This window comes from Ahaetulla prasina, chromosome 1 (assembly GCF_028640845.1).
Source record: "Ahaetulla prasina isolate Xishuangbanna chromosome 1, ASM2864084v1, whole genome shotgun sequence".
Lineage (NCBI taxonomy): Eukaryota > Metazoa > Chordata > Lepidosauria > Squamata > Colubridae > Ahaetulla > Ahaetulla prasina.
The window spans coordinates 107,383,993-107,410,045 of NC_080539.1; the positions used below are offsets into that span (position 1 = coordinate 107,383,993).

Here is a 26,053-nt window from a genome sequence, read left to right on the forward strand (position 1 = left end):
AGTATATCACTGGAGATTTTTAAGAAGAGACTGGACAGCCACTTGTCTGAAATGGTACAGGAGCTCCTGCTTAAGCAGGAGGCTGGACTAGAAGACCTTTAAGGTTCCTTTAAGCTCTGTTACAATTCTGATTCTGATTCGAGTTTGGAAGCGGTTCTTTTAAATCTTCATTTCATGTAAAATATGGGAAGTCACAAATATCTAAGAGTGATAGGTTTCTGGAACAGCATTAAGATATACTTACACAGCATTGACAACCAGGTTCCATATACAGCCATCAAAGGCAGGTATGTTTTTAATTGGGGGCACGTGAAATTCAGGTGGGGTTCCTCCCACAAAAAGCCTTTTAATGGAGATAGGCTGATCGACTGGGAGTCGCTGGGACTGTCTTCTGTCCTCATCTACTTGAATAGCAAACAGCCTGCAGAATTATGAAAAGCCCACCATTAGCAAATCGCCCTGATTAAGATACAACACTGCAATAATGGCCTTAAAAAAGCCTGAAGTTTTGATACAGTGAAGAAGAAGGATAAGAATTCGATTTTTCCCTTTTGACCACCAAATCATGACTGTATGGAATGATACTGTTTGATCTTGTCTTCCCGTTGATTTATAGAGTCCTTGAATCTGAGATCTGAGATCTGAGATGACAAATTTAATTGGGCCGGGCTCTCTATACACAGAATATCAGAATATAATAATTTAACAATATGTTAGCATATTTAAACTGTAATTTCCCTGCAGTATTGCAAATTTCCTTCCTATCCCGGTTCACCATAGGAATAATATTTAACCAGTAACAAGTTACTAATGGACATATCCAAACCATATACAGAATACTAATGTTCCTTAGATTTATTTCATCTCCGGCTTAACAAGGATGTCAATCACTGTTAAATTCTCCCTTCTCCTTCTCTGAATTCTTTATTTTTTTAGATGTATTGTTTCTTCAACAATGGCTTAAGTGGAATTAACTTTAACATCTTATTACCTGTTGAGATAGGTAAAAACATTTCTAGAAAACTTATAGATGTAACATTCCTGAAACCATGAATGCCAAAAGAGAGCAATGGAATTCAATTTCAAGATATGTAAATAAATATATTCATAGTAAATAATGAGCATGGAAGTAGTCTGGTCCATTTACATGAGCTTTAAGACCTTACCAATTCCTAATTTTACAATTCAACAAAATTGCTGGACACAACAAAGAGAACACATTCATTTTTTTTAAGAAGGGTGAAAATAGATCCTCAAGCCAAACATAATAGTAACTCAGTCCTGAAAGAGGTTTTTCCACTCAGTTTATACAGAAGCTTAGAACAGTTCTCTTTCAACCTTTTACACTATGATTAGGTACACTAAGCCACACTAGTTTTCAGAATAAGCTTTGAGATAAAGCATTCACTTTTTTTTCCTCCCTTCCAAATGGGTGATCCCATGCCAGATAATAGAATAATAAAAGCCCATTGTTCTTGTTAGACATTATTAACAGGCAGTAAGAGACAATCTTTATAGCAAAGCTAGAAATATGTATAATGACTTATTAACATAGTTGCTGGTTAAATTTCTAATAATTTATATAGCACTTAGCTATTGTTGAATTTGTCCAAGAAAATGCTTATCCACAGGCAGAGAAGACCAGCACACAAAGAAAGAACCTCACTTGTCAATGCTATCACATAATTATCCTGGAATGGACAGCAATTAGTTCATAATTATATGGGCAATTAGCTTTCCAAAGAGTTTTCAAAAATGCACTGTACTTATAATAAAATAAAGCCTGTGTGATAATTAGCAGATGGAATGATTAATGTGATAAATTATCTTTTTCCAGTTTTACAACAATCCAGTTTGTAAAAATCTGATGTTTGTTGTACATGTAGTTTGGATAAGGGCTTCTTTAAAGAATGAGTTTAGGATGTATTTCTATCCACTAGAAAAAAAAGTATGAAGCAGTAATAACTACAAACTGTCCTTGTAAGTAAACACATCATCATAGTCTTGTTTCAGTTTACATTGCTAAACTAAACAATGTATTGTTTGGGATTTTAAATTAGTGTTATTTTAGTACTATCAATATATCAATTTCCGTATTATCCGGGAAATATTAAGAACATTTTTAGCAACTGGAAATTTAATAAAATTTATGATTGCTGCCAGAAGAGATGGTAACATTTCCATGGAAGATATCTAGACAGAGATTAAATAGATCGATCGATCAATAGATAGCTAGATACATAGCTAGATAGCTAGCTAGATAGCTAGATGGATAGATGATAGGTAGTAGACAGAGGAAGAGAGTTTGGATAGCTAGACTTTCCCAGGGTATATCTGTTAGTTTGAGGTATTAAGGGCTCAGTATCTCATGATTCCAGGGATGCAGTGGCTCAGTGGCTAAGACGCTGAGTTTGTCGATCGAAAGGTCGGCAGCTCAACTGTTCGAATGCCTAGTGCCATGTAACGGGGTGAGCTCCCGTTACTTGTCCCAGCACATATGTGCAAGGGGAACCTTTACCTTTACCTTTATCTCATGATTCTGTCTGTTGTATAAGCAACAGACAAATGCTGGTTCCGAGAAGGAAGCTTTTGTGAAAAGTGAAAAGCTTTTCAAATCTATTGCTGGCTTTAGCCACAATTTTATGGATATTTAGTGGTCTGGCAGTCAATTTTGTCTTTCTTCTTCTTCTTCTTCAACTGAGTATTTCCTGTGGTCATTATACTGTATTCATTTTACTAATGGTGGGTACAAAAGGGAATGGACTTGTTGACAGGTGACCAGAGTCTCTTGTCTTAACATATGGCACATTTTTGAAACTGCTGAGGTGCAATGCATTAAAATAACACTCTGCTTGGGGGGAAAAAAACCAGTGGCAAGGTTATTTGTTTCCTTCCCAAACTTACAGTCATTGCTGACAGATTTTTTTTAAGGTTACAGAAGAACTCAGCTATACACCATAGATGCAGTGAGAAACCAGTTTAAAAACTTTCTCAGAGCATTTTAAAATTACTCTGAGACAGAAGAGCTCAACTATATATCATACATAAAGTGAGAAACCAGTTTAAAAAACTTTATCAGAACCAAAGATCATAACATATATCCTGTTATGGTCAAAGGAAGCTTCTAATCTGTGTAGAATCATAATGTACTCATCTCCTTTCCTTAAGCCACCATCACTTATTTTCATGTGGCTTATGTATATCCTAACTTGGTTGCAAAAAGAATTGCAGCCAGCATTACCTCCTTCTATGAAGAGTCTCATTGCTCTATAAACCTAATTTAGTAATGGTTTGCATATAATGCTTCTGCAAGGCTATCGGATTGAGACTGGAGAGAAAAAGAAATCCCACAATGGTAGCAAAGAGAGCTTTCTCTAGTTCTTTGCTAACTTTTAGTAGCAATCTGGATTTTTGCAGCCCAGATGTCTCAGCCCTAGTTTCTTGCTTTTCTGTTGAACAACAATTGAAGGGGAAACAGAAGAAATGAAGGGCAAATAGTTGCCATAATTCAGTACTGCATTTGTATCAATAGCTTTTTCTTGAGACAGTTTCTTCCCTTGAGTATGAGGGCATATCAATCATGGCTTTGATACCTGGCTCAGAAAACCATGAGCCCATTTGTTTGTTTTTTTGATTGGCAATCTAACCTCTCTTACTCTTTATTTCAATAATGTATGATAAATAGCATATAAATATATAGAAGTTTAATTTCTGGTCAGTTAGGCCCTGCTGATACTTTGGCTTCTTACTGGAAGTTTTTTTTTTTATATTACCTCATGATCCAATTCCTTGGCTGCGTTTACAGTGCATTTACAAAAGGTGTCTAAGTTTAAACAAAGCCATTTAGATTAAAGAAAACCTGAAGCAATAATGCCTACTCTAAAGCATAACCTGGGTAGCAATAAATTCACCATTCTCAGAAGTTAATTTTTAAATGAAAATTACAAAGCGATTTCATTCTTCTCTCTTACAGTTTCAGGCGCTTGGCAGAAAAAACAGAGGGATCATCCAGAACCCCTAATTTCTGATTTATTACCCTCCAAGTCTTTCCAACCAAAGGGAATGTTCTTTGCCATCATGAAACTCGCCAGACTCAGGTTTCACAACAATCCTGCGTGGATCTCTTACTCCAGTAGAAATATGTACTTCAAGCCGACCTCCATTCAGGAATACAGCATAATATACCTGTGAGGAACCACAAACATTTCAGCAGAAAGCCTTTATTCCTAATTTTTATGTTTTTATAATCATTTTCTCCAAGAAAACACAGACTCCTTCTCGGGTAATTCAGAAAAGGACACACAGAAAACAACAACAACCCATTACTGGCTTTTTAATAGTCAGATGGCATGCAAGTTTAATAAATTTTTGTTTTTAAATCTGGAGAACCTGACTAGTTTTAGCTACCAGCAATGATTTGAAGATATATTGGACTTCTAATATGTATTATCGTACTGATATCATCAAAAAGGGAAGGGAATATGTGTGTATCATCTGCATACATCACTGAAAACCAGAGTTTGAACTGGAGTCTTTCCATGGCTTCTAAAGTGTTATTAAGATTTCCCTAAACAGTTCTTCTAATTTCTTATCTAAATCATAGAAGGAGAATGTGTATGTGTATGTGTGTGTGTGTGTGTATCTATGTGTACATACCTACATGCCTACCTACTACTGTAATCACCTACTGAATTAAGAATAAGAGATGGATACTGTAGAGCAGGAGTGTCAAACTCACATTGTCATGGCATTGTTACGTGATGTATCACGACTGTTTTCCCCTTTGCTGAACCAGGGGTGGGTGTGGCCAGTGCATTATGCCTCCGGCCTGCAGGCCGTGAGTTTGATAGCTCTGCTGTAGACAGTAGAATGCTTGTATCATCTGGTTACTGTTTTTTCTCTTTTGTTGTGTCAATTTTCAGTTTAATATGTAGGTGAATCCCCCCACCCCATAAAATATATTGTTATAGTTACTTTATCCTGAAATAATGAGTCTACCATGTATTTCATTCCAATATGACTATTTTTTTAAAGTCAAGATTGCATCCTGAAGTTCAGGGAAGTGCAAAAACCAAGGAGTAATTCAGTTCCATTCAAGAAGTACAGACAAAATTGGTTGTTTGAGATAAAAATGGAATTAGTTTTTAAAGTGTCCTTCTTTAAGCTTGTTGTCTCATTTTATTATTTCCCCATTACTTTCAGTGTACAAAACACAAGAACATTTATAAATTTGGATATCTACATAATATAGTTAACTGTAATAAAGGAATCATTTAAACTGAATAGATGCAAATACTTCATACAACATTTTGGAGGGCCTCTTCCCCTTGTGCTGGTTCCTCCTCTTAGACTAAATATGATATGGTGGAATTAGATTTTATTTGTTTTTTTGTTTTTTGGTACTTTGTGACTGCTGCCTGGGCTAGTCAATTAGCACTTTGGCAAGATTTTTGGAAATGCAGAACAGAATAATAAGTTGGAAGGGAGGTCTTCCAGTCCACCTCCCTGCTCAAGCAGGAGACCCTATATCATTTCAGACAAATGTTTCTCCAGTCTCTTCTTAAAAACCTTTAGTGATAGAGCAGCCACAATTTCTGAAGGCAAGCCATTCCACTGGTTAACTGTTCTCACTGTTAGGAAATTACTCCTTAGTTCTAGGTTGATTCTCTTCTTGTTGAGTTTACATCCATTGCTTCTTGTCTTGCCTTCTGGTGCTTTGGAAAATAGGTTGACCCCTTCTTCTTTATGGCAGCCCCTCAAATATTGGAACACTGCTATCATGCCACCCCTAGTCCTTCATTCCACTACACTAGGCATACCAAATTCCTGCAACCATTCCTGTTTTACCTCCAAGCCCCCAATCGTCTTCGTGGTTCTCTGCAGTCTTTCCAGAATCTCCACATCTTTTTAATATTGTATTGACCAAAACTGGATGTAATATTCCAAGAGTGTGTTCTTCTCAAAACATTGTAAAATGATACTAACACTTCACATGATTTTGATTCTATTTCTGTTAACGCAGCCTAGGACTATGCTGGCTTTTTTGGCAGCTGCAGCACACTGCTGGCTCATAGTTTAGTAAGTGTCCTGTCTAGGATTCCAAGATCCCTCTCACAGTTACTATTATTGAACCATGTTTCACCTAATCTATACCTGTACATTGGATTTTCTTGCCTAAGTGTAGAACCTTGCTTTACCCTTCATTGAATTTCATTCATTCCCCATAATTATAATTCACCCTTGTTTCTACAGCTCAGAGAAAGTGATTGGTCAAAGGCACTCAGCTGGCTTCATCCCTTCATTGGCAGCAAGAGAAGTCACAGTTTTCTGGTTTCTAGCTTCATGATTTTTATCATAGCAGCATCAAACTTTTCTCTTCTCTTCTCTTCTCTTCTCTTCTCTTCTCTTCTCTTCTCTTCTCTTCTCTTCTCTTCTCTTCTCTTCCTTCTCCTCTCCTCTCTGTTCCCTTTCCTTCCCTCCTCCCCTCGCCTCCTATTCTAAATATAAACCCTGTATCATTTGAAAATTAAGCTGCTTAAATTTTATTTAATTTATACCCTTCTTTCTATCTATCCTGTCAATTAAAATAATTTTAAGATAATACAATAAAGATTAAAAAATTACTTGTTTTAAAGCTGTCAAAAGAAGAACTGAATGAATTTTCTTGAGACTGCATTCCATTTTAGGATCGTTGTAACCTGGAATAATTCAGTTCAAAAATCTGACCATGTACCTGCCAATGATTTGCTCATAAGAGACAATAAAACAATTCCTTTATCATTCCATACCTGCCCTGTTTGTCTGCGTTTCCTTCTTGGAGGTACATATATTTCATTAGTACCAAAGAGTATGATACCAGATTCATTTTTAGTACTGAAGGACAGGTGAATTTCTGTTCCCACTTCAAGAGAGACTGGCGGCATCTCCACAAAGCCAGGTTTAGGGAAGCTGACTGTGTAGATATTCTATAAGAAAGAAGGAATTGAATAAAAAAAATGCTTGTAACAGCAGATCAGAATAAATGGTGCAACAGTTTACATTTCAAAATGCTATACAAGCACTTCTCCATCTGTTAAATTATTCAGCATTTGAAAACATTTGTTAGACTTAGATTCAGCCTGAAATAATTTTTTATGTGAAGCTTCTTCCAGGATCCTATTAGTTTTGGTCGTGGATATCTAGGATTGGCAGATGGCTGCCAAAAATGTGCTATACCTTTGAAGTCCTCAGTACAGAGAACTATTAAGTAGTTGGGCATTCCCTTGATGTTCCTCTTCTTAGCTTGTCAATTACCCTCCTCTCCCTCCCCCCCTTTTCTAGGAACAAGAATCAGGTATGCCACAGGAGTTCAGAAGGAAAGTAAATGCAGACCTAGTGAAAGATGTGATGGGAAAGCTTCAGTAAGGAATTTCAAGGCACAAATGGATGGCTAGGTGGCAGCCTTGATAACTAATATTATAAAAGTTGTCCTATTAATTACCTCACAGAAGAGGACTCAAGGATGGTAGGATATCAGATGGTTCCTCTCAAAACTCCTAGTAAATTAATTCCAAACTTGGGATGCTAAAATTTAAAAATGTATATGGACTGCCATATGATAATGGTTTGAAGAACCCAACAGAGATAAGGTGCTGGTGGAGGAACCCTTACATGGCAGAACAACACAGAGGCATCTGAGGTTGGTTTTATATGCTGGTGAATATGAAAAGTGATCGTCTTTGAGACATCCAGGTTCTTAGCTGCCATATACAGGTAGTCCTTGGTTTATAACCAAAATTGGGATGGAAGTTTCATCACTAAGTGATGTGATTGTAGGAAGTTAGCACCCACCCCTCTTCTAGAAGAATGAAATATTTTAGGAAATATTAAAAAGGCAGAATATTATATTTCCCTGGATGAGAAATGGAGAAACATGTTTTAAGGACAAAGCAGCTTCCTGCCTCCCCCCACCTTTGTCAATGGGCCATCACCTGCAACACAATAGAATCCATCTAGCAACAGAAACCCTGCCACATGATAAGACTCAAGCAGGCTTGAGGGATAACCTACAAAGTTAGCTAAGAGCCCTAGACCACCTGGGAATTTGACAACCAATCAGGATACATTTCTTATACAGGAACAGGAAATACTAAGGTGGGGCCCAAAAGAGGGTATAAACTCAGGCACTCTCAGTATCTTCCATTCTTCTCCTCTCTTTGGTTCTTCACCCAACACCTTGAAGCATGTGATTGCCTTTTCTACTCAGGAACTTAAGCCATGTGATTCCTGTCCACCATTAAACCATCTTTCCAAGCAGTCTCCATTTTTCCAGTATCTTTTTTCCCACTTGGAATTGAACCCAGAAGGATATTTCTTCCAACATGATCATTAAGTAAACTATCACATGACAGGATCTGATATTAAGACCATTTTACTAAGGTTGTTAAGTGAATTGTGTGGTTCCTAAGCAATTCACATGGTCTTTAAATGAATCACACAATCATTAACTGAGTTCGGTTTCCTCAATCGACTTTGCTTGTCGGCAGATGGCTGGGAAGGTCACAGACTGCAATCAAATGACCATAAAATACTGCAAGCATCACAAATGCGAACAAATTGCCAAATGCCCAAATTGCAATCAGATGACTGCAAGGATGGTGAAACTGTCATAACTTTGAGAAAGAATGGTAAGTAACTTTTTTCAAAACCACTGTAATTTCAAGCCATCATTAAATGCAGAGTTAAAAATTAAGGAATACCTGTAATGAAACTTTGGTTTGATGGATTGGATGCAATGGAAATCTATGTTCAAATTTTACCACTGAAATAATGGTGGTAAACAATGTAATTCAACAGAAATCTGCATTATAACATAATTGTTTATGCTATTGATGTAATTGATTGTCTATGCTATTCATCTTTTATGCTATTTTTGTAAATTATACACACAAGGATTTAATTTTCTCACTCCCCCTTCAAAGTCATGCCAGTTGTATTTAAGTTCCTTCACTTGTCACTGGTTTATCATCATCATCATCAGCAGCAGCAGCAGCAGCATTTCATCTTGTTAACTGAGCTCAACTCATCAATAAACTATTCATGGCTTGATTTGTGGTTTAACAATTTTTCACACTGATAGAAATAAAGTGCTTCATTTTACTTTATTTAAGTAACTAGTGTTATATGAGTTAGGCTTAGTTTTTTTTAAAAAAATTGAATTTATATCCCGCCTTTCTCCGAAGACTCAGGGCGGCTTACATTGTGTTAAGCAATAGTCTTCATCCATTTGTATATTATATACAAAGTCAACTTTATTGCCCCCAACAATCTGGGTTCTCATTTTACCTACCTTATAAAGGATGGAAGGCTGAGTCAACCTTGGGCCTGGTGGGACTTGAACTTGCAGTAATTGCAAGCAGCTGTGTTAATAACAGACAGACTTAGTCTGCTGAGCCACCAGAGGCCCTGTTTGTCCAATATACTACTATAGAATATATTTAAGAATTGTCCTTAGCAACTCTGCTTGAGATGTCCATATATATTGTCTTAAGTTCCTTAGTGCAAGTAGAGTAAGATATAAATAACCCATATATATAGTACCGTTTGCTATAGTGGAAATCTCTCATATAATTAATACAATGAACATATAGAAATTTGTGAAAGGAGAAGGAGAAATTTATTCAAAAATTTACTGAAGGGCAAGTTTATTCTTTTTAATTAGTTCAATGCTAGTTATAATTTAATCATTTGCTAATGTAAACCACTAGTTTTAACTTGTTCAAGGAGAACATAGAGGGTTCAAAAACTAACCTGCAATGTGCACCCTCTGGTAATGCCAAGATAGTCAGGACTACTTAAAAGATTATATGGTGTCCGGGAAATTTCAATATCCTTGAGACAGCCTGCATATTTCTTTGTGTTTACTTCTGGTCTGTCAATATAAAGAAAAAATAGAGTTATTTTCAAGAAACGTCCCAGGATGTAAAGAATTATTCTATAAAACCATGTTGATATGATTTTCATACCGGTCCAATTCAAAGAACCCAGTGTTTCCTTAAAGACCAATACATTCATGATAAATAAAATTTCATGGGCTTATGAACCACTGAACTCATGAATTTCTACTATAATACACATGGACAAAATTCTCTTGCAAAAAATTGCTACTCTTCTAGAATATAATGGCTACAGGATTAAATTAAATTCTTGTACAATGTCTTATGTGCTGTAAGCATTTAAGGAACAATATTATTAAACCTATCCCTTGATGATAACGATTTAGAGACTTCTAGTTTCTAAAACAACTACAAACTGGACTAAAGAAACAGACAGGAGAAATCTCAACCAAAATGATGATAACGACTAAAATACAGGTAGTCCTAAGTAGTCCTCAGGTTATGTCCATTTGAACTATGTTCAAAGTTAAAACGGTGCTGCAAAAATGAACTTGCAATTGGTCTTCAAAGTTCTAGCTGTCACAGCAACCTCATGGTCACATGATCAAATTTGGGTGATTGTATTTGGGTGCTTTGTATTTATGACACACAGACCCCTCTGACCTTCATCATCTTCACCTGCCTCCCTTCTGATACACTGACTGATGCTAGTTGGCCTCAAGCCATTTGATAAAGTGACTCTGCTGACTATGCTATGCTGGACCATGCTTCAGCCTGCCACTTGGCTACCTTGCTGTGTATGAGAAGCTTTGGGCAAATAGCTGCTCAGAATCACCACCAGTTACTTCAGCCATATGTAGGGGAGGCATCACAGAGATGTCCCTGGCTTGTTGCCTGGTGGGAGGATTTCCTAGGCATCGGTGGTGTGCAAACAGTCCTCGACTGTCCTCCTGCCCATAGCCTACCAACTTGCTTACTTAGGACTCCTGCTTCTTCTCACAATACGATCCTTTGAAGTCCTCACTTAATTACCTTGGATGTTAGGACCATACAGATGATATGGACAATGGCAATAAGGACTGACAAAATGCAGTCATGTGATGTTACACTTTAGGATTGGATCACTTAACAATGGAAGTTACAGTCCCAATTGCTATTATAACCTAATGATTACCTATAACCAGAGTTAATTGTGATCAGAATTACATTTACTGTATGTTCATTAAGTTATACAGTGCATAAAGTATATTTTTGCCTCCCATATTCTAAAATGCTCATGTTTATTTTTCTAATACTAGAATTTCCAGTTAAACATATTCTAACAATTTACTAGCCTGACATGTGATCTACTTAAAAGCATTACAGTTATTGTGCAATTTTTTTTTTTTTGTTTACATTTATACCCCGCCCTTCTCCGAAGACTCAGGGCGGCTTACAGTGTATAAGGCAATAGTCTCATTCTATTTGTATATTTTTACAAAGTCAACTTATTGCCCCCCCAACAATCTGGGTCCTCATTTTACCTACCTTATAAAGGATGGAAGGCTGAGTCAACCTTGGGCCGGGCTTGAACCTGCAGTAATTGCAGGCTTGGTGTTCTTAATAACAGGCTTTACCAGCCTGAGCTAAACCGGCCCCCTATTTTGAAAGAATATTGCCAGTTTTAATGTTTACATTTGATTTGTACTATATTTGCTCACAAGGCAAAAATGTAATTTAAAATGCATTCTACTATGTATCTTGAAGTCTTGAATAGAAGACTTCTACTTCAAAGATTTGCAAACAACAACAGCACAACACATTGCAATAATCCAATGATTCCCACCCACCCCTTCAAGGACCAAATAATGTTGACTTTTTATCAATGTTTACCATGTTCATGTCACCACTCCACTAGCCAGGAAAAACTATTTCATGAATAAATTGGCATTGAATTTTGTACAGAAGATAGGCTACAGAAAACTGAGATATCCTGAGATAAGTGGCTAACTTATACACTTACCAACTTACCATCCAAGTGAAAGATGCTTGTGAAAATAAGAATTTAATATCTGGCATTAGATATGAAACACAATCATTCACAATTCATATATGTATAGAATTGTAATACACTCTAATTTAACAACTTAAATGTTCATAAACAGCATTTTTAAAATTTTGCTTCATTGTTGTTGGTAGGCTGAATTGCGCTGAAGCCATCTCAGCAAAGCGTAGCATCCATCTTTCTAAAACTGGCAATACTCAGAAGTTTAGATTAAAAAAGAAGGAACTATCTCCATTCTATTCTATTTTGCCAACCGAAGTTAATGTAAGAATTGGGTAATTTGCATGCTGTTTATTCTCCTTTCCCTGTGGACACCAGCAGAGCTAGAGAAGCAGATCTGGTAATAATAAATACAATTTAAATTTAACTTCGTGTCAAACATTGTTCTCCCATCTGAATTTTTCTCTGCTTCTTAAAAGTCTATTGCATTTTTATAACAACTTTACTTCCCCCTAGACAAAATATTTCTTGAGCTGTATGATGCCCAGATTCAGAAATTTGTTTTGAAGTGATTTGATCAAATCTCTCAATGAATCAAGTTGTCAAATCCAACTGGGAACTCCAAATCAACTCACAAAAAATCCACATTGGTCCAGATTAGAAAATCTACTTGAAACAATTTGAAATGTCGAAATGACTCCAAAATCGATTTTATGGTTCATTTTTAAGTAGAGGCCATGATATTCCTTAATTACTTATTTAAAGGAACAGAGCACGGTTTACAGAGATTGGTAAGAAGAAAATCTCTGTCCTTGGGCTTATCACATGAACTTAAATTCTAATTTTAGCATACATATGTGTAGGGGCCATATGTATAAAGGAAGTATTGGAAACAATTTTAAATTTTTTTTATGAAGCAATGGGAAAAAAATGAAGTTGATTCAAAATGCCATACATGACAGATAAGGCTTTGGCTTCTAGAACCAATAGAAACAAATCTGAATGTTATTACCAGGACTGCTATACCAAACCTTTAGCTATTAAGGCGGTCTTCTGTAACCCACGAGGCACAGAGGAAAACAGCAGAAGAATGAAAATGATCAGCTTTATATCTGCCTTACAACAGCAATAGCAATAGCACTTAGACATACATACCAATTCATAGTGCTTTTCCAGCCCTCTCTAAGTGGTTTACAGAATCATCATAATGCCCTCAACAACCTGGGTACTCATTTTACCAACCTCGGAAGGATGGAAGGCTGAGTCAACTTTGAGCCTGGTGGGAATTGAACTGCCGAACTGCAGCTAGCAGTCAGCTGAAGTAGTCTGCAGTGACTACTCTAACCACTACGCCACCTCGGCTCAAGCATACAAAGAGATCTTGCTGTCTTCTGTTCCAAACAAATTGTTGGACTATTTGGATTTATCCAGCTCAATCCCAAAGGACAGTTCCTTAACATACACAGAAAAAGAGATGTCCTTGAAAGAGACATTCTTCTAGCCTTTATGGAAATATAAGACTTTAGTTCTCCTAGACTGGCCATTTCCAGAAGCACTGGATTGCGGCTCACATCAAGGGAATTGCTGTCTCAGCCTCTTCAAATACATCAGCTTGAAAAGTCCAGGTTAGATAGTGACTTTTTAAAGAAAAAATCTATCCATGTTTTCAAAGTCTCAGTCCTCCAACTAAGTTGGATCATTAATCCGACCCACGCTGAGTTGCAACATGGACTGCTTTTTAAAGCTAGTATTATTATAACTCATATCTAGACTTTTTCTTTCCTTAGGATCCTGATCTAATTAATTTAAAAGGGAATAAGGGGTGGGGGGGGGAATGAATGAAAACAAAACCCCCCAAAAAAAGAAGAAGAAGAAGAAATCCATCACAGCAAGACGTAAACCGCTGTGTGAAGACGCTAGCTAAGTGTCTGTTGCTGCGATTGTGCGCAGCATGAGGTAGGTCTCTGTTAAGCACTTGGGGGTAGCTTGATGTGCTGCAGCAGGATCGGTTGCCAACTGAGCAAGCCCCGGAGCAGCAGCTGGAATAAAGACATACACAAATTGCTTTTGCTTTGCCACTGGCTGCAAGCGGCACTTAACCCATGCAAAGCTTACAGCATGCAAGCATTGATTTAAATGTTATGTCTTTTACCTTGATTTCATACTAGATAAAATAAAAAAAAACAGAAAAAAATAAAAAAGGGGGAAAGAAAGAAAAAAAACATTTTTGTTATTATTTTTGACAATTTCTTTTTGTAATGATACAGCTTTTCAGATAGGTTCAAATACAGTCTTAGGCAGTGGTGGGATTCAGCCAGTTTGCACCACTTCGGGAGAACTGGCTGTTAACTTTCTGAGCAGTTTGGCAACCTGGTTGTTGGAAGAAATCATTAGGGCAGAGAACCGGTTGTTAAATTACTTGAATCCCACCACTGGTCTTAGGGAGTTGAGATATTTCTTTTAAATAATTTCCCATGTATCATCATTGTGCGAGTAGGGAACTACATGCCCAGGCAAAGCAAAAGTTCAGGCAGGACTCAGCTAAACTGGTTTTCTTTTTTCTCAACTTGATATAAGTATGGTAAATATTGGGGCACTTTCTAGAGTTGCAGCTTCTGATAGTATTTTTGCACAGCTTCAGCTGGAATTGTTATAGCAATGGCACTTAGACTTATATACCGCTTCACAGTGCTTTACAGCCCACTCTAAGCAGTTTACAGAGTCAGCATATTGCTCCCAACAATCTGGGTCCTCATTTTACTGACCTTGGAAGGGATGGAAGGCTGAGTCAATATTGAGCCAGTGAGACTTGAACTGCCAAACTGTTGGCAGCAGAAGTAGCCTGCAGTACTACATTCTAACCACTGCGCCACCACTGCGCTACCAGCTATGAGGATCTTGCTAAAGTGATTCATACCCATATTACCATTCAGGTAGGATGCAATGTGTTTTACTTGAAATTGTCTTTAAAGATCACTTCAATGCCACTTTCAGAATGGCATTGTAGTTAACTAGTATTTTTCTTTGAGAATACTTGTGATCAGAAACCTGCCCTGGCTGTCAATTAGTTTGCAGGTTCAATTAAAATTGTCATTTTGACATATTTGACCATTATTGCTTGGCATTGGGGTTATGAACAGACTCCTTGCTCCAATCAAAATTGGCCAAGGGAGAGATTACTTCTACTATTTCAGTTTGGAGAGCTAATGGGAGCTGAGTCCAGGAACTGCTTCTTCTTAGAGGTAGCACCAATCTCTAGAATAGTCTTCCAATGGAGTTCAGACTGGCCATCTTCCCCACTTCCCCGGTTTCATTCAGATAAAATGTATTCTGGGGAGCATTGTAATCACATCTGGTTTTATTTTTTGGTGTTATTTTATTGGTATTTAGCTTTCATATTTCTACCGTTGTTTTTCATTATATTGTTTTAACCATCACGAATAGTTCATTTGTGGTGAGGATGGGAGGAAGGGGGAGGGGGGGAAGAGAAAGAGAGGGAGAGAGGGAGGGAGGGCGAGAGAGAGAGAGAGTGGGAAAGAGAGAGAGAGAGAGAGAGAGAGAGAGAGGGAGTGAGAGAGTGAGAATGTTTTGGCCAAAATACTGGCACAACTTCATTGCTAAGATTAAGATAGGGTTAAGCTACTGTCAATGATTCTCAATTATTTCTTCACCACAGATCCCCTCTAAGTACCTTTTGTGCTCACGGAACATGGCCATGGAATCCCAAGATTTAACTCAAGATTTAAATCATTACATTTCTTCAAGACTTCATAGACTCCCTATGGCATCATGGCTCCCCAGGGGTCCATGGACCACAAATTGAGAACCACTGGAGTATGTGATTGGTATGTGAGGTTGGAGAAGAAAATGATCAACTTTCAAAGGTCAGAGAGCGTCAAGGACCCCTCACATCCCTTTAATTCCTAGGCCATCTTTACTAATGGAGGGGGGAGACATTCAATTCTGTGGCTGAGAAGAGAAGATTAAGGGGAATTGTAAGAATCACATTGAACAGAAAGCCAAATGAAAGACATTTAGTCATCTTTTACAGTTTGATTCTCCTAAAGGAACAGATTAAAGTAATGGACTATTTTATCAGCTGGCATCTTGGAAAGCCATGGAGACCCTTCATTTCAAGATCTGCAGAGCCAGACAAAATTTTGGGGGCAGAAAGTCACATTTAAACAATTATTATTGTATGTTGCAGAAGTCAGGGAGTTGTATTTGACAGGATTTTGGTGAAAGGGGAAAGATCTGGGATTTTCAGTCCATTGTCTTTCAGTCTTTCAGAAACTTTCTGTTTTCGTTTCATGAAGGTATGTGTTAAGCCTATTAACACTTATTTTGCTTAATTTCCTGTCGAAAAATGGGCAGGAAATCATTTTTTCAACAGATTTTCTGTGGAACTCAAGAGCTTAAACATATGGCCAATTAGAAACAAATGGAAACAATAATAAATAACTGCATTGTTAGTTTCATCAAACAACAGAAGGTTATTTGGATTTGCTGCTCTTCATTCCAGATCTCTGTGTATAAAGATAAGAGGATTTTATGTGTATTATGATTAATCTGTAAAAGTGAAGTTGCTATAACTAAAATATCTGGATTGTATAGTATTTGAACCTTTATTTCATTTATTTTTCTATAAACATCCAGAAAAGTTCCATAGCTTATGTATTAACAGTTAAAAATCTAACAAATTCCAATACCTATACATCTTCCTGCAGAATCAGAACTGAAAGCCTACAGAATGTGCTTTATACAAATAATTTACAACTAGGCAGGAATTTCATGTATTTTTTATTTATTTATTTTATTTATTTTATTTGCATTTATATCCCACCCTTCTCCAAAGACTCAGGGCGGCTTAAACTATGTTAGCAATAGTCTTCATCCTATTTGTATACAAAGTCAACTTATTGCCCCCAACAATTTGCATCCTCATTTTACCTACCTTATAAAGGATGGAAGGCTGAGTCAACCTTGGGCCTGGTGGGACTAGAACCTGCAGTAATTGCAAGCAGCTGTGTTAATAACAGACTGCATTAGTCTGTTGAGCCACCAGAGACCCTATTGAATTGTGATGTACATTACAGGAATCATCAAAATATGGTCAAGTTATATTGTATGTTCTTTCTCAACTTCTTGATGCATGATTCCCAGGGGGAAAAAAAACTAAGGTTCAAAATGTGTTAGGTTGAGAAGAACAGGAATATGACAGTTTGTTTATATACACAGATGCCTTTTTTGTCAGCACTGGTTCCAGAGCCATGTTCTTATTTGTTAAAAGTTTATTTTAAGGCTCAATATTTTGAGTACAAAATATTCTACTTAACAACTATTTCCCACAACACTGTCAAATAATTTATTAAGACTGTATTACTCTTATTCTTCTCTTTCTTACTAGTATCTATCTCTTCCCACTTATTACTATCACCATGTTGCTTATATTGTTTTTATTTGTTTCTTAGTACAATTTGGTAGCTTATTAGTAATCTTGACTATCACTAAGTGTTGTTATCTTTTTATTCTTGATAAATATATTTTATTCTCCTTATGTACATTGAGAGCATACACACCAAAGGCAAATTTCTTGTGTGTCCAATCACACTTGGCCAATAAAGAATTTTATTTATTTATTTATTTTATTTTATTTGATTTTTATACCGCCCTTCTCCCGAAGGACTCAGGGCGGTGTACAGGCATAATAAAACCGACAATACAATATACAAGTTTAAAATACGATTTAAAAAACTTATTTTAAATTAGCCCAATGATTAAAATTTACCATACTAAGAAAACCCCATTTAAAATTAATAAATTTAGACATTAAAATTCCAATTTAAGCCAGCCCTGCGCGGATAAAAAGATGAGTCTTGAGTTCGCGACGAAATGTCCGAAGGTCGGGTATTTGGCGTAAACCCGGGGGAAGTTCGTTCCAGAGTGTGGGAGCCCCCACAGAGAAGGCCCTTCCTGGGGCCGCCAGCCGACATTGTTTGGCGGACGGCACCCTGAGAAGTCCCTCTCTATGGGAGCGTACGGGTCGGTGGGAGGCGTGTGGTAACAGCAGGCGGTCCCGTAAGTACCCAGGTCCTAAGCCATGGAGCGATTTAAAGGTCATAACCAACACCTTAAAGTGCACCCGGAAGGCCACAGGCAGCCAGTGCAGTCTGCGCAGGAGCGGTGTTACATGGGAGCTACGCGTAGCTCCCTCTATAACCAGCGCAGCTGCATTCTGGACTAACTGAAGCCTCCGGCGCACTTCAAGGGAGCCCATGTGAGAGCATTACAGTAATCCAAGCGAGAGGTAGCAGGCGCATGAGTGACTGTGCATAAGGCATCCCGATCAAGGAAGGCGCAACTGCGAACCAGGCGAACCTGGTGGAAGGCCCTCCTGGAGACGGCCGTCAAATGGTCTTCAAGCGACAGCCGATCATCCAGGAGGACACCCAAGTTGCGCACCCTATCCTTTGGGGCCAGTAACTCGCCTCCAACAGCCAGCGGCGGCTGCAGCTGACTGAATCGGGTGCCGGCATCCACAGCCACTCCGTCTTGGAGGATTAAGCTTGAGCCTGTTTCTCCCCATCCAGACCCGTACAGCTTCCAAACACCGGGACAGCACTTGACAACTTCATTGGGGTGGTCTGGGGTGGAAAAGTACAGCTGAGTGTCGTCAGCGTACTGCTGGTATCTCACCCGAAACCACTGATGATCTCACCCAACGGCTTCATGTAGATGTTGAACAGCAGGGGCGAGAGAATCGACCCTGTGGGACCCCACAAGTGAGGCCCCTCGCGGTGACCTCTGCCCCCTGTCAACACCGTCTGCGACCGGTCAGAGAGATAGGAGGAGAACCACCGATATCGGTGCCTCCACTCCCAATCCCCCCAACCGGCGCAGCAGGATACCATGATCGATGGTATCGAACGCCGCTGAGAGGTCTAATAGGACCAGGGCAGAGGAATATCCCCTGTCCCTGGCCCTCCAGAGATCATCCACCAATGCGACCAAAGCTGTCTCCGTGCTGTATCCGGGTCGGAAGCCGGACTGGAACGGGTCTAGATAGACATCTTCATCCAGGTGTTGGGGCAGCTGTCGCGCCACGGCACTCTCTACAACCTTCGCAACAAAGCTCCCAGCAAAATAGCTGGGTCCAAAGAGGGCTTCTTAAGGAGGGGTCTCACCACCGCCTCTTTCAAGGCGGCAGGGAAAACCCCATCCAACAAAGAAGCGTTGATAATCCTCTGGAGCCAGCCTCGTGTCACCGCCTGAGTGGCCAGTACCAGCCAGGAAGGACACGGGTCCAGTAAACATGTCGTGCCGTGAAGCCTCCCCAACAGCCTGTCCACGTCCTCGGGAGCCACAGGGTCAAACTCATCCCAAATGTGCTCAACAAGACGTGCCTCCTCTCCCTCGCTTGGATCATCCCAAATTCGGTCCAGACCGTCCCTCAGCTGAGCGATTTTATCGTATAGATAACCACTAAACTCCTCGGCTCGTCCCTGCAAAGGGTCATCCCGCACCTCCTGATGTAGGAGAGAGCGGGTCACCCGAAACAGGGCGGCCGGGCGGTTATCTGCCGGCGCAATGGGGGTGGGCGTGGGCGCCTCGCTTCCCTCATTGCCACTAGGTAGGTCCTAGAATAGGTCCTAACTAGTGTCCGATCAACCAGCGACTGGACCTCCAGGTGCTCTCTAGGCGTCTTCTCCGGCGTTTCATCTCCCTCAGCCCCTCGGAGAACCAAGGGGCGGACGAGATCTCGCGGGTCAGAGGCCGCAAAGGCGCGACACGGTCAGGGCCCCGGCCGCGGCCCGCTCCCAGGCCACGACCAGTTCCTCAGTCGTGCCGTGGGCCAGATCCTCAGGGAATGGCCCAAGCTCCGTCTGGAACCTCTCAGGGTCCATCAGGCGCCTGGGACGGAACCACCGTATAGGTTCCGTCTCCCTGCGGTGGTGAATGGCGGTTCGGAAGTCTAGGCGAAGGAGAAAATGATCCGACCATGACATTGGTTCTGTTACTAAATCGTCTAATACCAGATCATTTAACCACTGTCCAGAGATATAAATCAGATCCAGCATGCCTCCCCCCATGTGCGTAGGGCCATCATTTACTCGAATCAGGTCCAAGGCCGTCATGGAAGCCTGGAACTCCCGAGCTGCCGTCGATGCCAAGCCAACTGATGGCAGGTGGAAATCCCCCATGACTATAAGTCTGGGGGCCTCAACCGCCACAGCAGCCAGTACCTCCAACAGCTCGGGCAGGGCTGTGGTCACGCAGCAAGGAGCCAGGTACGCGATCAACAAGCCCAACTGATTCCTATGGCCCCACCTCACATAGAGGGATTCACAGCCGGCAATCTGAGGAACAGTGGCCTCCTCGGCTCTAGATCTTCCTTAATAACAACCGCCACCCCCACCCCTACCTTGGGCCTCGGCTGATGAAATGCTCGGAAACCTGGAGGCACAACTCAACAAGGCACCCCTCCGGGCCCAACCAGGTCTCCGTAATGCCCATAAGGTCCATGGACTCCCCTGAATAAGATCGCAGATCAGGGAGCTTTATTAGCCACGGACCGGGCATTACATAACATCAACCGAAGATCCAAGCTCTGAGGATCATGGCCTCCTGAGGAACAGTGGCCTCCTCGGCTCTAGATCTTCCTTAATAACAACCGCCACCCCCACCCCTACCTTGGGCCTCGGCTGATGAAATGCTCGGAAACCTGGAGGCACAACTCAACAAGGCACCCCTCCGGGCCCAACCAGGTCTCCGTAATGCCCATAAGGTCCGGACTCCCCTGAATAAGATCGCAGATCAGGGAGCTTTATTAGCCACGGACCGGGCATTACATAACATCAACCGAAGATCCAAGCTCTGAGGATCATGGCCTCCTGAGGAACAGTGGCCTCCTCGGCTCTAGATCTTCCTTAATAACAACCGCCACCCCCACCCCTACCTTGGGCCTCGGCTGATGAAATGCTCGGAAACCTGGAGGCACAACTCAACAAGGCACCCCTCCGGGCCCAACCAGGTCTCCGTAATGCCCATAAGGTCCGGACTCCCCTGAATAAGATCGCAGATCAGGGAGCTTTATTAGCCACGGACCGGGCATTACATAACATCAACCGAAGATCCAAGCTCTGAGGATCATGGCCTCCTGAGGAACAGTGGCCTCCTCGGCTCTAGATCTTCCTTAATAACAACCGCCACCCCCACCCCTACCTTGGGCCTCGGCTGATGAAATGCTCGGAAACCTGGAGGCACAACTCAACAAGGCACCCCTCCGGGCCCAACCAGGTCTCCGTAATGCCCATAAGGTCCGGACTCCCCTGAATAAGATCGCAGATCAGGGAGCTTTATTAGCCACGGACCGGGCATTACATAACATCAACCGAAGATCCAAGCTCTGAGGATCATGGCCTCCTGAGGAACAGTGGCCTCCTCGGCTCTAGATCTTCCTTAATAACAACCGCCACCCCCACCCCTACCTTGGGCCTCGGCTGATGAAATGCTCGGAAACCTGGAGGCACAACTCAACAAGGCACCCCTCCGGGCCCAACCAGGTCTCCGTAATGCCCATAAGGTCCATGGACTCCCCTGAATAAGATCGCAGATCAGGGAGCTTTATTAGCCACGGACCGGGCATTACATAACATCAACCGAAGATCCAAGCTCTGAGGATCATGGCCTCCTGAGGAACAGTGGCCTCCTCGGCTCTAGATCTTCCTTAATAACAACCGCCACCCCCACCCCTACCTTGGGCCTCGGCTGATGAAATGCTCGGAAACCTGGAGGCACAACTCAACAAGGCACCCCTCCGGGCCCAACCAGGTCTCCGTAATGCCCATAAGGTCCGGACTCCCCTGAATAAGATCGCAGATCAGGGAGCTTTATTAGCCACGGACCGGGCATTACATAACATCAACCGAAGATCCAAGCTCTGAGGATCATGGCCTCCTGAGGAACAGTGGCCTCCTCGGCTCTAGATCTTCCTTAATAACAACCGCCACCCCCACCCCTACCTTGGGCCTCGGCTGATGAAATGCTCGGAAACCTGGAGGCACAACTCAACAAGGCACCCCTCCGGGCCCAACCAGGTCTCCGTAATGCCCATAAGGTCCGGACTCCCCTGAATAAGATCGCAGATCAGGGAGCTTTATTAGCCACGGACCGGGCATTACATAACATCAACCGAAGATCCAAGCTCTGAGGATCATGGCCTCCTGAGGAACAGTGGCCTCCTCGGCTCTAGATCTTCCTTAATAACAACCGCCACCCCCACCCCTACCTTGGGCCTCGGCTGATGAAATGCTCGGAAACCTGGAGGCACAACTCAACAAGGCACCCCTCCGGGCCCAACCAGGTCTCCGTAATGCCCATAAGGTCCGGACTCCCCTGAATAAGATCGCAGATCAGGGAGCTTTATTAGCCACAGTTAAGCAAATCATTGCAGTTGTTAAGTGAATCACATAGTCATTAAGTGAATCCAGCCTCCCCCACTGATTGTATTTTTTGGAAGCCAGCTGGAAATGGAAGCACATCCTTACAAATTCATACCGAGATAGTCTAATCCCCAAAAGGCAAGCATATTAAAGTAGAACACTTTGCAAAGATAAAAGCAAACAAGCAGAGAAATAGGTTTGGGATGAGTTTGATTCTGTGGCTCCCGAGGACATGGACAGGTTGCTGGGGAGGCTGCATGCCACTACATGTTTACTGGACCCGTGCCCCTCCTGGCTGGTGCTGGCCACTCAGGATGTGACACGAGGCTGGCTCCGGGGTATTATAAATGCTTCTTTGATGGAGGGGGTCTTTCCCGCTGCCTTGAAAGAGGCGGTGGTGAGACCCCTCCTCAAGAAGCCTTCCCTGGACCCAGCTATTTTGGGTAATTATCGTCCAGTCTCCAACCTTCGCTTTGTTGCGAAGGTTGTAGAGAGTGCGGTGGCACGGCAGTTCCCTCAGTACCTGGAGGAAGCTGTCTATCTAGACCCGTTCCAGTCCGGCTTCCGGCCCGGTTATAGCACGGAGACAGCTTTGGTCGCGTTGGTGGATGACCTCTGGAGGGCCAGGGATGAGGTTGTTCCTCTGCCCTGGTCCTGTTGGATCTCTCATCGGCTTTTGATACCATCGACCATGGTATCCTGCTGCGCCGGTTGGAGGGTTGGGAGTGGGAGGCACCGTTTATCGGTGGTTCTCCTCCTACCTCTCCGACCGGTCGCAGTCGGTGTTGACAGGGGCAGAGATCGGCGCGGGCGCCTCACTTGTGGGGTGCCGCGGGGTCGATTCTCTCGCCTCTCCTGTTCAACATCTACATGAAACCGTTGGGCGGGTCATCAGTGGCTTTGGGGTGAGTTATCATCTGTGCGCTGATGATACTCAGCTGTACTTTTCCACCCAGGCCACCCCAGCGAAGCTGTCGAAGTGCTGTCCCGTTGTTTGGAGGCCGTGCGGGTCTGGATGGGGAGAAACAGACTCAGACTCAATCCATCCAAGGCGGAGTGGCTGTGGATGCGGCATCCCGGTACAGTCAGCTGCAACCGCGGCTGACTGTTGAAGCAGTCACTGGCCCCAACGGAAAGAGTGCGCAACTTGGGCGTTCTCCTGGATGAGCGGCTGTCGTTTGAAGATCACTTGACGGCCGTCTCCAGGAGAGCTTTTACCAGGTTCGCCTGGTCCGCCAGTTGCGCCTTTCTTGACCGGGATGCCTTATGCACGGTCACTCATGCTCTCGTCACTTCTCGACTGGATTATTGCAATGCTCTCTACATGGGGCTACCTTTGAAGTGTACCGGAGACTGCAGTTAGTCCAGAATGCAGCTGCGCGGGTGATTGAGGAGCACCGCGTTGCTCCCGGTAACACCTCTCCTGCGCAGTCTGCACTGGCTACCTGTGGTCTTCGGGTGCGCTTCAAGGTTTTGGTTACCACCTTCAAAGCGCCCATGGCTTAGGGCCGGGTACTTACGGGACCGCCTGCTGTTCCACATGCCTCCCACCGACCCGTGCGCTCTCACAGAGAGGGTCTTCTCAGGGTGCCGTCCGCCAAGCAGTGTCGGCTGGCGGCCCCAGGAAGGTCCTTCTCTGTGGGAGCACCTACTCTGGAACGAACTTCCCCGGTTTACGCCAATTGCCTGACCTTGGACCTATTAACACTCCGCGCAAACACGCGCAGTGACTGGCCCCACCCTCGGCGGGCTACCCCAACTCCGCCCTTTCCCTCCCCTTAAAATTTCCCTTAAAATCCCCAATAAAAACGACTAAAGAGTTCATTAAAATCCCTAAGCCTCCTAGATTTGCATGCCATCTCTCGGGGTTCCAAAACCCGTCCTCAAGATGTGCCCTCGATAATGTGGAGGCCAGACCTCTTGAGAGAGGAGTCTCGCAGGGCAAGAAGGTCCATGATTGAAAATCTTCGCATAGGTAAATAAAAATACAAATACAAAACGGTCAGCAGTCCATCCAGGCTGGTGAAAATGTCAAGGTGTTATTGTAGCGCGGTTATTATAGCAAGGTTAGGCTCCCTGGCTGGCGAGATGAACCGTGGACTTCCAGGGCTCCATGGGGCCGTTATTCTGTCCTCAAACCCAAACGGTCTCACTTGCCCCAGGTACAGATGACTAGCCATTCTCCATCAAGTCAATCAATTGGTGTTAAAGTCAATATAGGCCTTGATGTCAGGGACTCCATACCCAGTTGCTCCGACACTCCAGGCCAGATTGAACAGTCCAAGGCCGAGCTGCCGAGGGTCTAAAAGAGGGCCAGCCACACCTCCGAGTCCTCCTCCGAGGCGAAACCCTCAGATGGCTACATCTGACCCTCCGCCACTACCACTCAGCGATCGATCTTCTCGTCTCCTCCTCCCTGGCATTGATGGAAAGACCGTTCTCAGGCATTGATCGAAAACCCTCAGATGGCTACATCTGACCCTCCGCCACTACCACTCAGCGATCGATCTTCTCGTCTCTCCTCCTCCCTGGCATTGATGGAAAGACCGTTCTCAGGCATTGATCGAAAACCCTCAGATGGCTACATCTGACCCTCCGCCACTACCACTCAGCGATCGATCTTCTCGTCTCTCCTCCTCCCTGGCATTGATGGAAAGACCGTTCTCAGGCATTGATCGAAAACCCTCAGTCCTCGGGAGTGGGGGCCACCTGCCGCCGCTGCCATCGCCGCCGATACCGGAAGCCAGCGCGGTCGCCGTGGCCATCACCCCAGCCAGAGGCCCAGCAGGCCCGACAGAAGTCCAAGGATAAGCCGAGGCGCCAGGCTCAAGGGAGAAAAGTCCGGCCAAGTCCCATCCAGCACTGTTGGAAAAAAAAACCCTAGCCCCTGGGGCCGCCGATCTTCAGGCCCAGGCAGACCGTAGCCAACACCGGGGTTGAACCGCCATAGAGCCGGGGCAGAGCCGGGGCAGAGCCGCCGAGTCAGGGCAGGGCAGGGCAGGGCAGGGCAGGGCAGGGCAGGGCAGAGGCAGGGCAGGGCAGGGCAAAGCCGCCACCGAGAAACGTCCAAAGAGCCACCAGGGGAGCCGCCAAGCCGCCGGGCCTACCGCCAAACAGCCACCGCCCCGGGGAGACGCTGAGGAAAACCGCCGAGCCCGCCGCCGCGCCTATCAGCTGTTCCGAGGCTCGCGGCTCGGCGGGCTCGGCGGGCCTCAGCCCAACGCCTCCTCTGATGTTCCGCCGGAAGGGTCTGGGACCGGAGGGCTAAAAAAGACCCCCTCTCGGTCCCAGACCCCCTGGAAAAGCCGCGGACCACACCGCGAAGATCGTCACCGCGCCATCTTGACGCATGCGCATTGTAATTCTGTTCTGTTCTGTTCTGTTCTATTCTATTCCATTCCATTCTATTCCATTCCATTCCATTCCATTCTATTTAGCAATATAAGGAAGCAAAATAAACTAATAAATGCCTCTACTGAAAGATGAGCCTGGAGATTCTTTCTCTCTCTTATGTCCTGACTGTGTGGGAGAGCAGGCAGGCTGGAGAGGGCACCAACAATTTAGGATCCTGCTTGCTTATTCAATATTCAAACAAAATATGGGGACAATCCAAGCTACACATGCAGTGCAAAGTGTCAACTAAAGGCAACAGACAGGAACTTTATAGGGCTATGCAGGGTACCCCTCATTATTTTTAAAACAATTAAGATCAAATCAGGACACACTGGTAAAGCTTATTCCCTACCATGTTA

General features: G+C 43.0%; 1 protein-coding gene across 6 annotated transcripts in view; it reads right to left on the bottom strand.

Moving 5' to 3' along the window:
• LAMA2 (laminin subunit alpha 2) overlaps positions 1 to 26,053 on the bottom strand; it is a 515,150-nt gene that overhangs the window by 22,832 nt on the left and 466,265 nt on the right. For 4 of the 6 annotated variants that reach the window (XM_058172060.1, XM_058172053.1, XM_058172038.1 and 1 more), the window contains 5 exons: positions 14,012 to 14,023; positions 9,790 to 9,910; positions 6,789 to 6,965; positions 4,037 to 4,185; positions 245 to 421 (listed from right to left, as the gene is read on the bottom strand). In XM_058172060.1, the coding sequence (XP_058028043.1) occupies positions 245 to 421; positions 4,037 to 4,185; positions 6,789 to 6,965; positions 9,790 to 9,910; positions 14,012 to 14,023 (636 nt within the window). The remainder of the gene's footprint in view (positions 1 to 244; positions 422 to 4,036; positions 4,186 to 6,788; positions 6,966 to 9,789; positions 9,911 to 14,011; positions 14,024 to 26,053) is intronic. The other 2 variants (XM_058172079.1, XM_058172043.1) reach the window with 1 other exon arrangement.